The sequence below is a fragment of the Charadrius vociferus genome, unplaced genomic scaffold (assembly GCF_000708025.1).
Source record: "Charadrius vociferus isolate BGI_N301 unplaced genomic scaffold, ASM70802v2 scaffold1346, whole genome shotgun sequence".
Lineage (NCBI taxonomy): Eukaryota > Metazoa > Chordata > Aves > Charadriiformes > Charadriidae > Charadrius > Charadrius vociferus.
The window spans coordinates 27638-39801 of record NW_009648681.1 but is presented as its reverse complement, the minus strand read 5'-3'; the positions used below and the strand labels follow the sequence as shown (position 1 = coordinate 39801).

At 45.2% G+C, this 12164-nt stretch overlaps 1 protein-coding gene across 1 annotated transcript in view; it reads left to right on the top strand.

The window, feature by feature from the left end:
* Positions 1 to 11880, top strand: part of DGKD (diacylglycerol kinase, delta 130kDa) — a 42794-nt gene extending 30914 nt beyond the window's left edge. Inside the window, exons 18-29 of the mRNA XM_009886521.1 lie at positions 849 to 959; positions 1692 to 1788; positions 2561 to 2668; positions 3278 to 3391; positions 3797 to 3931; positions 6549 to 6700; positions 7480 to 7591; positions 7755 to 7847; positions 8225 to 8344; positions 8679 to 8796; positions 10041 to 10171; positions 11327 to 11880. Coding sequence (XP_009884823.1) covers positions 849 to 959; positions 1692 to 1788; positions 2561 to 2668; positions 3278 to 3391; positions 3797 to 3931; positions 6549 to 6700; positions 7480 to 7591; positions 7755 to 7847; positions 8225 to 8344; positions 8679 to 8796; positions 10041 to 10171; positions 11327 to 11416 — 1381 coding nt within the window. The 3' untranslated portion in view covers positions 11417 to 11880. The remainder of the gene's footprint in view (positions 1 to 848; positions 960 to 1691; positions 1789 to 2560; positions 2669 to 3277; positions 3392 to 3796; positions 3932 to 6548; positions 6701 to 7479; positions 7592 to 7754; positions 7848 to 8224; positions 8345 to 8678; positions 8797 to 10040; positions 10172 to 11326) is intronic.
* Positions 11881 to 12164: the final 284 nt, after the last annotated feature.

Sequence of the window (12164 nt, the reverse complement as noted above, 5' to 3'; positions counted from 1 at the left end):
TCAGCAGAGAAGCAGATTAGTTTATAGAGCTAAATAATGGACTGCAGCAGCCCAGAGTGTAAATGAATTCATATGCTGCGTGCCAGTGAGGATCAGCTTATGTAGTTATACATGCAGTGACGCATCTGACTCGTGGTAGATGATTTTTAGGTGAAAATGAAACCTAGATCAGTCTTCTACCTACACTCAGAGATGACTCCCTCCACAGTAACCTGGGGGGGAATCACTACTCTTACAGCATGGAGGCCTGAGAAAGGCCATGGGCAGGCCACAACAGGGGAGGCAGTGGGGAGATGTGATGTGAAGACTTTCTCAGGCTATTTCTGCTAAACTGTTTAACAGTAAAAATCCAGTGATACAGGCTTCAAGGTTTTTTCATGGGGTTCAGTGCCCCGGAGATGAGTAGTGGAAACTTTCGAGCTCATTTGTCAGTCTCTCTGTAGGTAACACCTGATATATATATATAAGCAATTGGCATGGCTAATGTTTTGTGAGACCTTTTACACAATGTCAGTGACCAGCAACATAGCTTTTTTTGTAAATGAAGTGTAGGCTTCTGAGTACGTTCCTGTGGCAAGGGGAGAATTCCTCTGCAAATCTTGCGGCTGTGAAGTCTTATGGACAGAGGCTGCAGGCCAGGAACCTCTGCTCAATAGCCACTTTTATGGTATTCTTTGTGGGCTTTATGCAGTTCCCAGCAGTGCTTATCAGAGCACGTTGGCATACAGCCTTCTTGTTCTTCACCTTTTTATGCAACAGAATTACGAGGTGGCCAGAGGAGGCATGTGAGATGTATATCAAATGGTATGTAGACCTAGGAATGGGAGTTTTGCTCTTTTGTTCTGCAGTGAATGTTACACAGAGAAGTGTGTCATGAATAATTACTTTGGAATTGGACTGGATGCAAAGATTTCTTTGGACTTCAACAACAAACGTGATGAGCACCCAGAGAAATGCAGGTGGGTTTGGGTTTGGCTTTGGCTTGCCTTTGGCTGCTGCCAGAAGTGACTGAAACCACTTTGTGTTTCTGTGCAGTTTTGAAGCCGATTGTGTATAAGTGTGCTCAATAAGTATATTGTCAATCTTGTCTGCAAGGCTTGAAATCACGATGGAGGACATTAGCTACCGATTTACTACCGATTCATTATGCTGTTGTGGCTAGTATAAGATCTTTGAGCAGCTACATCAGTGTGGATTTAGCGCGTTGGTTCTCTTTACTTCATGATCTCACTCACCGATCTTCTCCTGGGCTTGCTGTTTAGTCATGAGAGAATCTCCTCTCAGCTCTAAATGCCACTTAATACGAATGACAGGTTTTGGCCTTTTGAATACCTGGGCAACTACAGGACACTTTGTGTAACCTGGGATTGGTACATTTGCTATACTGGAGCTAATACTGTGAAACGCTGTTGATGTCCTGGTGTACGAGATTGACAAGCTCTGTGCCAGGGAAATCTGTGTAATTCTGGTAATACGTGTTAGTCATCCTCAATTCCTACCTGACATTTATTTAAAGGGGAGTAGTTTCGTAGCACAAGGAATGACCATTTTGAGTGCCTGACCCTTCTGGAAGCAAAGTACCTTTGTGTTTCAGGACTTAGGAGGTATCATTTTGATGTGGGGGTTTTTTCCCTCCAAGTGAAAAGGTAAGTGCTTATGCTAACTTTTTCTCTTTTGATTTGCCCCCTTAGAAGTCGTACTAAAAACATGATGTGGTACGGAGTACTGGGGACCAAGGAGCTGCTACACAGAACATATAAAAACCTGGAGCAGAAAGTCTTGCTGGAGGTGAGGAATTAGCATGCCCTTCTGTTGCTAAAACTATGATGCTTAATTGCATCTCCTTCAGACACTTTGATTTTGGCACAGTGATGCTACTTGGTGATGTTAGGGTGTTTCCCTTCCCTGCCTGAAACAATGTACTTGCTGTATCTCACCCGCAGCTAGCTAAAAGGGGCTTTTCCCGGTTCTGGAAGATAACTTTTATTCTCAGCCTGTAAGGGAAGTGTCATCCTGAGGGAAAGCTGTCCCCTACTCAGTATTCAGCACAGATAAGATTGTCATGTTACATGTGGTATCTCATGTGAATTCAATATTTTAGGAAGTAGGTGCAGTGGAAATCTCTTCGTTTAACTACACTATAATGTGCATCAAACTGGAAAAGAAGTCTTCTTGTATGGGCTACGTACAGCGTAAACAGGTAGCTTGCAGGAGGAGACTCTCTTCACAGCAGACCGCATAGTTGTTTCAGAAGTTTTATTCCCCATTCTGGGAGGAATAAACCAAAAGTTTTTGCCACGCCTCTCAGGTGTGCCCTGTTCTTGTTTGGGGAAAAGAAGCAACAGTATCCTTCTAAAACCACCCTCTGCCAGAGGAGAGGTGGTTCATGAGATGTCACCGGATATGTTCTGCTCTGTTAGTTCAAGAGTAAGCTGGAAGAAACCTGAATTAATTTTTTACCAAGCTGTGCAGGCTGTTTTCTGTTCTTAGAGGATGTGCTCTGGCAGGAGGGGCTCTCTGCTGCTGTGCTGAGAGTAGTGTTGCCTTCTTTTCTGTGTAGTGTGACGGGAGGCCAATCCCTTTGCCCAGTCTCCAGGGAATCGCCGTACTCAACATTCCCAGCTATGCAGGAGGCACCAACTTCTGGGGGGGAACCAAGGAAGATGATGTGAGTATTCTCTAAGGCAATCCAGGAAATGTTTTTACTTACTGTTGCTTCTGGAGTCATAGCCCCTGAGAATGGTGCTTGGAAGAAGAGGGCGAGGGACCTGTCTTGCATGTACTTTCTCCGTGAAGTGGATAGGATGCTGAAGTCCAGTCTTCAGCAGCTTTGCACCCAAGCAGTCTGTAATGATTCAGAAAGAATAAAAATGCTGTCCTGAGCATTTGGACTTTCAGGAAGTGCTGGAGATTGGCCTTTTCCCCTCAGACTGCCTGAGAAGTAAAGCCCCTTAAAGACAAAGGGAGTTAGGTCCAGTCAGAAACGTTGTATTATTTGAGATGAAAAAGTGCGTACTCTCATAAGAATAATTATTGCCTTGAAGCCCACAGCCTTTGTGTTAGCTGCCATTGGAAGCACAGTGGGAATATCAAGGCTCCCTTTTTCTCCCTCCTAGATCACTGCAAATCTTGATCTTCTAGCCTCGTTGTTAATTTTGTACAGATTAAAAAGTGCAATTAAAAGCCAACCCCCAAATCTTCACCAGTAGGGGGTAAAGGAAACTGCTCCCAACAGAGCTGTAGTCAACTGAATTCTCTCTCCCTTGTGTCTGGCTAGACATTTACAGCGCCCTCCTTTGATGACAAGATTTTGGAGGTGGTAGCAGTGTTTGGTAGCATGCAGATGGCAGTGTCACGCGTGATAAATCTACAGCATCACCGGATTGCACAGGTATCAGTTGCTTTTGTGAGCTCTTCTTGCCTCCTCCATCTCCGGCTTGTGATGTTTTTGCCAATTTCGATCCATAAATCTCTCCTTTGTGCTCTCTCTTATACATGGAAAGAGCATCCACCAGGGTGCATATGAGCACGTCCAGGGGCAATTTGGGCATGGAATCATTTGCTAGCATTCATTGTGGTATGAGTTAGACCACCAATTCAAATACAGATTAGTCCAAAGATGCAGCAAATGGTCCGTGCTGCACAAGGGCAAGGTGTGCTCTGCCACCAGGCACGTGTGCCTCTAGTAGCCCCAAAGCTACAGTTGCTGGGGAAGCATTTTGGCAAGAAAGAGAATGTCTTATGCTTTTGGAAAAACAACATTTTAGAGCTTCTCTGAGGCAACCATTTCTTGCAGTGTCGGACAGTGAAGATAGCAATCCTGGGAGAAGAAGGAGTTCCTGTGCAAGTGGATGGAGAAGCCTGGATCCAGCCTCCGGGTTACATTTGGATTGTTCATAAGAACAGAGCACAGACCCTCACCCGAGACAGGGTAAGAGCAGCCTTGCATACACTTTGTAGTACACACATGTTTTGACGTCACATGTTCCTGAGGGGCATGGCAGCAGCCACACAGGAAAGCTTATCTTTGTGAATGTAAGCGGCATATTTTGCTACACACCAAAAGACTTTTTGGAAAGAACATGATTAAACTTGCATTCACCACTTGGGAAATGGCATAAATAAGGTTGTTTATGCAAGCTTATTTTGCTTCCTCTTCTAGGTGTCTTGTGACAGCATTTCTTAACGCGCTTGCATGCTCTTTTTCCCACAGGATGCCTGTCTCACCGAATGCTGCGGATTGTCTAGATTCAGCTGTTCAAAATTTTAATTTCTCATTATTGTTCAGTATGTGGCTTATACCTCCTTATGCAAGTAAAGCAGCATCTTATGCCTTGTTCAGCAGTGCATGTCTGTCTCATCTCGTACTTTTCAAATATATTTGATGAGTACCAGCACATAAGGAACATCCTTGCTGTTTTACTGTATTACTGAATGGTGGTAAGCTAAAGGAAAGGATAAAGGCCTTGTTGTGGTACAAACAGGCTTTATGGTTCCACCCAACTCTGTAACTGTCTATGGATAAACGGTTTAGTTGATACTTTCCAGCATAATGCCCCTTTACTCAGCTTCCAGAGCAAACTGAAGTCCTCTGCAAAGGACTCATCTGCTGCATAACAAGAAAAAAGAACAACCAAGAGGAAAAAGGGAAAGCAGCCTGATACAGGCCTGAGGCATATTCCCTGGTAGGATGATACAAGTGTGGTGGTATGAAAAGAAAGCCAAGGTGGGCGTACAAAGCTCCTGTCATGGGTCTTGGGTATTGCCCTGTCCTACCCTTGAGCTGGGAGAGAACAGTGGGTATTGGTGCAGATGTTGGGGAGAGGAGGAGACAGGAATAGTGTTCACAGTCTTTCCTGGAGGGACAGTGAGCTTCTGCAATGTCATGCCGAGACTTTAGGGGGGGGTGACTGAAGGAGATAGCACAGATAGCAAGGGGGAACAAGATTACTGCTGTAAAAGTGGGAGGGAGGAAAGGAGAGGAAACCTACGTGTGGGGATGGTGGGAAAGGCAGAGTGAAGCACAAGAGGTAGAGAGGACACACAAGTGCCTAGTGAGCGTGCTGTGTGTGTTGCACCATCTGAAGCCATGGCTATGATTATGTCATCCCAGTCCTCGTTGCCTGCAGACCCGTTTTGCAAGCATGGAATTGCCACTGAGGAAGAGGTTCTGGTTTTGCAGAGCAACATTCAGCTTTTGTATTGACTGTGGACTTAAGCTTGTTTTTCCTGCTGTCCTTTTGATCATCGGTGCACACCCCGTTGCAAATATGTCCTGTGCAGTAGATGAAGTGGGGTCTTCTCTTCATGTGTGTGACCCTGTGTCTTTGGTAGCATTTTTCAAATGTGATTTGGAGTATTTAGTTTCCTAAACTGAAGATAGAGAAACTCAAATTTCCTCGTGTGGCCTACTCTGACTGAAGAGTCATCAGCAAGGTTGAGATCAGCAGATGGCTTGCACTGAGCTGACAGAGCCTGGTTTTGTCCTGTATGAGAAGCATTAGGGGAAGGGAATGCTTTTTACCACAGGGCTTCAGCGGGTATTCGCAGACACAGGAGAATGGTGTGTCCCCGGAACCTTGGGTCGTCCCCAAAGGCAGTTGTGTTCCAGTGGATAGTGGCTTTTCTGCTCCATCCATCTTCTCTCTCTACCCTTAGTCCCGTGCTCCTTACCTAGTCTGTACTCACCTCATTTGACTGCCCAGGCCCAGGATCCATGACTACCATTTTCTTCCCCTTTCCCATCCACCCATCACAGTCAATCTCCTTTCCTTTTCTGGCTCCCCAGATGCTGATTTTTTTTTATTTTTTTTTTCCATGGAAGCTTCACACCCCTGCTTGTTAGCCTCATCATCTTCTCTGAATTATTTTTCCTATTTCAGTCTTCCCCTCCCACAGTCCCTTCTCTTGTCTAACCTTCTCTCTTGCCATTTTTTGTGCTCATTGATCCGTCTCTCCGTGACCTGAGGCTTTGTATGTCAGTTTTCATTCTCACCATATCCAATTTTGATCCTTCTGCATCGGATCCGTTTTGCTTCTTCCTGTACTGCTAGCTGATGCCAACAGGAATATCAGTAAGGGTGCAGGTAGGGCAGGTCCTAGCTCAGTTCATCTGCTTGTCACACCGATTACTGGGGAAACCCAATTTACTTCCCGATAAGGAGGAGCCTTGAACATTTTCAACTTCCAGCTTTGAGATGTCACTTGAAGAGATGTGCAGTAATGCTGAAGCGTAGAGGCGATATAGCTGCTCAAGGGAAAGGCTGCCAGCAGTAGGGAATTGGTGGATTTTGCTAGTCTGGCCCTCAGAATTGGCCTAGCAATTTTGACTAAAACTAGGCTTAAGCAAAAATTGAGCCAAGGCAGGCATGTGGCATGGAAAACTTCAGCACAGGCAGCTAGTTAGCAAAGTTATAAGCAGCTGAACAACCGGGTCCTGCAATGAAAAGTGTCTATACCAGATCTACACATTTTACAGGCATAGGCACAGCTGTTGTTTTTTTATAGGAGTTTTACAAGATATCTTAGTTTGCTTGCTCTCTTTTTAGGCATTTGAGAGCACCCTGAAGTCCTGGGAGGACAAACAGAAGTGTGAGTTGTCCCGACCCTCCTCTTTCTCTCTGCAACCAGAGATCATGTCCGAAGAAGAATCCACCCAGATCAACCAGTTTGGTCAAGCTGCAGGTGCTCTGATCCACAGGTGGGACTCAATTTACTTTTGGGGAATAGAGCCCTCTTTTGGTGCCTGAAGTTCTTGTCTGACTCCCTGTTCTTGGAGAAGTTTCTGTTCGCTCTTATCTTCTGCAGTGCTGGTCCATGTCACTGGGGTAGCATCGTTCATTATGCACTGTCCCAGCTGCATGAGGACTGAAGTCGAATAAGCTTTGTTAGGATATTCCGACCAAAAAATATCACTTTCATGAGCAAACATGGATCCTTTAATCCAGAAAGAACCCATTATCTTTGAATATCAATGATTTTTATCAGAAATGAAACAAAGGCCTCTCTAGCTCAGATGACGAGTTGGGTTCTTATAACCCTGATGCCAAGCAAAGATTCTGGAAGAAGTCTCTGTGTGCTCACTTGCTCATCCTTTACTCAGACATTCAGCTCCTTGGTCTGAGCCTCTCAGAAAATTCCCAGAGTCATATCAGAAAAGTGTTAATTAAACTGCCGTATGTGCAGCTGCCTTTCACATCACTGTGGCCATGCTAAAATGTCTAGGTCTTATTTCAAACTGGTCCCAACTTGTGTGCAGAATTGAATATGCACCTGGAGCGGTGCATGTGAAATCCGCCTTGCTTTGCCTACGCTTGCTCGCTGTAGCAGGGAGAATTGCCCTGCTTTGCCAGAGGCTGTGCCCCTCCCGTGCTTTATCCCTGCTCTCCTCACTCAGATGGGTATTAAAAGGAGATACCCAGTCAGAAAAGATCTCCTGCTTTGAGCATATGCTGATGCAATCTGTAATTCTCTCTTTAGCATTCGGGAGATAGCGCAATCCTATCAGGACATGGAACAGGAGCTTGCCCATGCTGTCAATGCCAGCTCCAAGTCTATGGACAAAGTCTACGCTAAATCCAAGTCTACAGAGGTACTTTACTCACTTGGCATCTCCCATTTTGTCCTTGTTCCATAGCTCTTGGTTTTCCTTTCTGATTGACCAAAAGTAGGCCTTGCTTGTCTGAGACTTCCTTTTGACTGCTCAGACCTCTGCATTTCCAGGCTTAATTTGCGCATGAATTGCTTCCCTGCAGGGTCTGAACTGCAGCCTTGTTGTAGAGATGGTGAATAATGTCAAAGCCCTGCATAACGAGACAGAGCTGCTGCTGGCAGGCAAGATGGCACTGGTAAGAAGCACAAACCAGGAATAAAGCAGCCTCTCACTTTCTCTCCTCTCTTACTGTTGCCTTGGCAAGCAACATTTTTCTGGTCTTGGTCTTTGTCTTTGTAACAAGTTGGTTTAAATGTTCATCATTTAAATTCATCTGGGAATTAGGATGGTGTTGCTGCATAGGCACGATGAGCGGTCAGCTAGCTTGTGGGGAGTTTGGAGCTCAGAAAAGATGAAAATCGTTAACTTGGTAACCTCTGGGCAGAGTGCCTGCTGTGCACTTCCTTTTAAAAGGAGGAACGACTTGGTTAGCTAGGAATTTCAAGGCAAGGGCCTCAGTGTATGTTCCACCATATGGCTTTTAACTCTGCCTTACTGCCATTTCTGATCCAGCAATTAGATCCTCCACAGAAGGAGCAGCTCCAAGCAGCCCTGGCAGACATGGACCTCCAACTGAGGAAACTGGCAGACATCCCTTGGCTGTGGCAGCTTATGGAGCCCTGCGATGAGGAGGTGAGGAGGACCGAGGCTGTATTCCCTTAGCTGTTCTCTTTTTCACTAGTTGGCTGTGTTTGACTTCCTGTGAATATACAACTGATTGGAGAAAAAATCATTAAGAAGGAAACTTGACTCTGTAGGGCTAAAGAAAGTAATTTCCTGCTAAAGTCCCTCTCCTGACATGGAATCAACTTTCTCTGTTTCCTTTCCTGTCTTGATCAGAATGAGTTTAGAATTTTTTTTTCTTCTCTTCAAGGTCATGGAGCTGAGCTTGACAGTACTTGTTGCTCTTGGTCTGTTCCAATCAATTTATGACTGTTTGCCTGATTTCCCCTTTTCATTCTTACAGAACCAGATGCTGGATTATTCTAAACGCAGCCGCAGTGGCAAATTCCGGCTGGTGACCAAGTTTAAAAAGGAGAAGAACAACAAAAATAAGGAGACTCATAGTACCATGGGATTGCCGGGTACCAAGTCTGCTCGTTCATTGTGTCCCTTTGTCACACCAGTGTGGTCACACCACTGTTCTCCGTCTGTCTGTTTCCTCTCTTATTCTCTCCCTCTTCTGTTTCATGTGCATCTGCCTTTTCTTGGAAGTCTAGTCTGTCTTTTCTACATGGCAAAGCAGCTTTTGGTCCGTTCTAAGTCACGATCCCCCAGTACTACACAAATATTCCTGAGCAGAAACAGGAGTTATCCTCTGAAGAATTCTGCCTACATCTAGACATTTTCAGGGACATTTAGGGGGTGCTTAGGAAAGTGAATTTGAGGATTTTGGCATTTTAGGTGTCAGAACGACTGTGGGGCCCAAGTCCGCATAACTCCAGTCTTTTCACTGCTAATTCTCTGTGACATGGTTAATGATGGTTTTCTCATTGATTCACCCTGCGACTTTAATCAAGTTTCTTGTCTAATTGACTGGGGATCAGCATCACCACAGGTGCGCCCTGACCTTTAATCCTACTGGTCAGTAGATAAAAACTGGCCATGAATCAACAAATTGCCATTCAAGACACTTTCTGTCCAATTGGGTTAGTTGATTTTTGGTTTATATTCTCCTTACAAAGACTTTCTTCTTCTAAAATTCAGAAGTACTACCTGTTCTGTGGGGCCCTGAGTCCTGTCCTCTGCCATGGAGTTGTGGGTACAGTCTCTTTCTGTCTGACAGGCTGGTGCTCATTCATTGCCTCCCACAACTTGGGAACTTTGTTATTCTCTTATTTAGAGGCTGTGCAAGAAGGTGGAAGTCTAAACTCTTCCTCTCTCCCTCAGATTTGGAGAGAGATTGCCATTTTTTTTGCTGAGCGCAAGTGCTTGTGCATAATAGAAATCTAATCTGTTCTTGATTATTCACGATATATTTTATGACTCCATTGTTTTGTAAGCAAAGGAATATCACTGAATTCACTCTTCTTAAACATGGGGGTAAACTTTAAAAAGCATATCCAGTCCCATCAAGAGAGTGATGGACTTCCTCCAGGCTTTTCTGCAGCTAGCCTCTGCTTAAGAGAACACCTCTTAACTTTCTCTGCCCTACCTCCTTTGTTTGAAACTGTAGGTCGTGCTATCAGTCCTTGCCCTCCCCTTGGTTTGAGGCTGTGGTACTGCTTGTCCTCCTTCTCTGGCACTGAGTGCTGATGGTGTCCTCATCTCTCACTGTCTTCTGGGGTTCTGGGTACTCAATGCACTCCTGCTTTTCCGTCTCTAACAGTTCACCTCTGGGGAACGGAGGAGGTTGCGGCCTGGCTTGAGCATCTCAGTCTTTGTGAGTATAAGGATATCTTCATCCGGCATGACGTCCGGGGCTCTGAGCTCCTGCACCTCGAACGGAGGGACCTCAAGGTACTTTCATGATCAGCTCATGAGAAATAGCCAGCTGCATCTGCATGAGCTTCTGTGCTGAATGTGCTTGGAAATGGTCTGCCCACTGTTCATTCCACGTGCCTTGGCAAGATGAACGGGTTCACTGCGGCCTCATTTTATTTTTTCACTATTTCAGGTCACCTGATTTTTGATAGCAGGGAGATAGAACAGCTAGTTGAGAGACCAGCTGTCTGATTCTGCCACAGCTTCCTGGAGATAAATGCTGTCCAGCACACAGATTGCAGATAGTGTTCTTGATAGTCTCTGATTTTAATGATGGAATGGAAGTTTTCAACTTCTCGGCTCCTGTACCATCTTTGCAGAACGTACTGTGATTGGGAAGATTTGGGTCTTATGTGGTAGTTACTGGACAAACAGATCATCACACTTCTTTTGTTACAAGAAAAAACATCGTGGTCTTTGATGAGGCTGCTAGATAGAATAATTTTAAATAGTGCTTAGTAACCACATTACAACTTTTCATCTCCTCACCAGGAGATGCTTTCTCTACAGAGAAAAATTGAAAGTGGTGGTTCTTTGCATGTGCAAGAGATTTCTGTCGTCATTCTGGTGACTGACATATAGTAGAAAAATACTTTGTGAAGTAGTGCATGGCATTTATTGAATGCCCCTTGGATCTTCATTGGTGATTTTGACCATCTTCCTGTTCTGAGGTTTGCTGTAATCTGTGTAGCTGATTCCTCTGCATGCCATCCAGCTACAGCCTGTGTTTTGTTGCACGGTACCCAAGTGTTGACACATTCATCTGATGTGACCAGTGACTAGTTGGTTCTTTCTGCATGTTTTGGCTACTAACTTAGGTCCTTGAGATTGGTATGCTCTTTCTGTTCCTTTGCTTTGGCCTTTAACAGTCAAAGCAAGCAATTTGCATTTCTGGCTAATGGTCTGTAGTTGTTTCTCTCCATTACTCTGTGCCTGCTCATTATCCTGTCATGCTCTGATAGCTTTTTGACACATGGTTTGAGGTTCCATATATAACCGTCAGGTTTGTAATCCTTCTGGTTGGTTTCCTCCTCTCTTTGTAACTGGCTGACTAGTTTGTAACCATTGCTTGGCCACCTGGAATTTCTCCCCTGCCTTTCTTCTTAGGTAAGGTTTTCTCTTTTCTTCCAGGACCTGGGTGTGACCAAAGTGGGTCACATGAAGAGGATACTGCACGGGATCAAGGAGCTGAGTCGGAGTACTCCTGCCAGCGAGGTTTAGCCTCAGTTTTCACAGCCTGTGTCTACCATTCCCCGTAACTGCACAGCAGTCACCTCACAGAGCAGATGTGCTCACAACTGTCTCTACTGAACAGCCAAACTGTACCTGTTCAGAGCTCATATCAACCAAGCATGGTGCTACCTTTTTTCCTGTGGGGTACGGCTGCATCCAGTCAAGAGGCACCTTATCTGCGGTCAGGCAGAGCCTCCCGGAAGAGAACTCACTTGCTGTTTGAAGAACCATGTCACCTGACGTGGGAAGTTCTGGTTCCAGTGACAGTGCAGGACTCCTGAGAATTGCAACACAGCTACCTTTACTGGATAACTTCATCACAGTAGAATTATTCAGGGCAAATGATATATTGGCCAGTCTTAGTTCAGGAGCATCTGACAGACTTTTCAGACCCCAAACTTTCCCGCTCATCCGTGTATCACACCTGTATCTTAGAGCATTTAAGTGGGACAAAGCTTGTCCTTGTGTCTTACTGATCCCTTTCTAATGCACCTGTGGTTGCGTCCGATTTCCGTCAGAAATTCAGAGCCAGTACAGACCTCTTGCCGATGAATACCCAGTGATTCTCACTCCCTTATGCCTTGCAACAAACAATGCATGTGGTTCAAGCGGCGGTTTGCACCAGCTTGCGGGGTCTTCTGCAGGGCCTGGCTCTCCTCTTCCAGCCAGTGGCAATGGTACAACCTTTAAGTTTTCAGGCATCACAAACAATTGTTCAAAAATCCTTGGCAGTGAG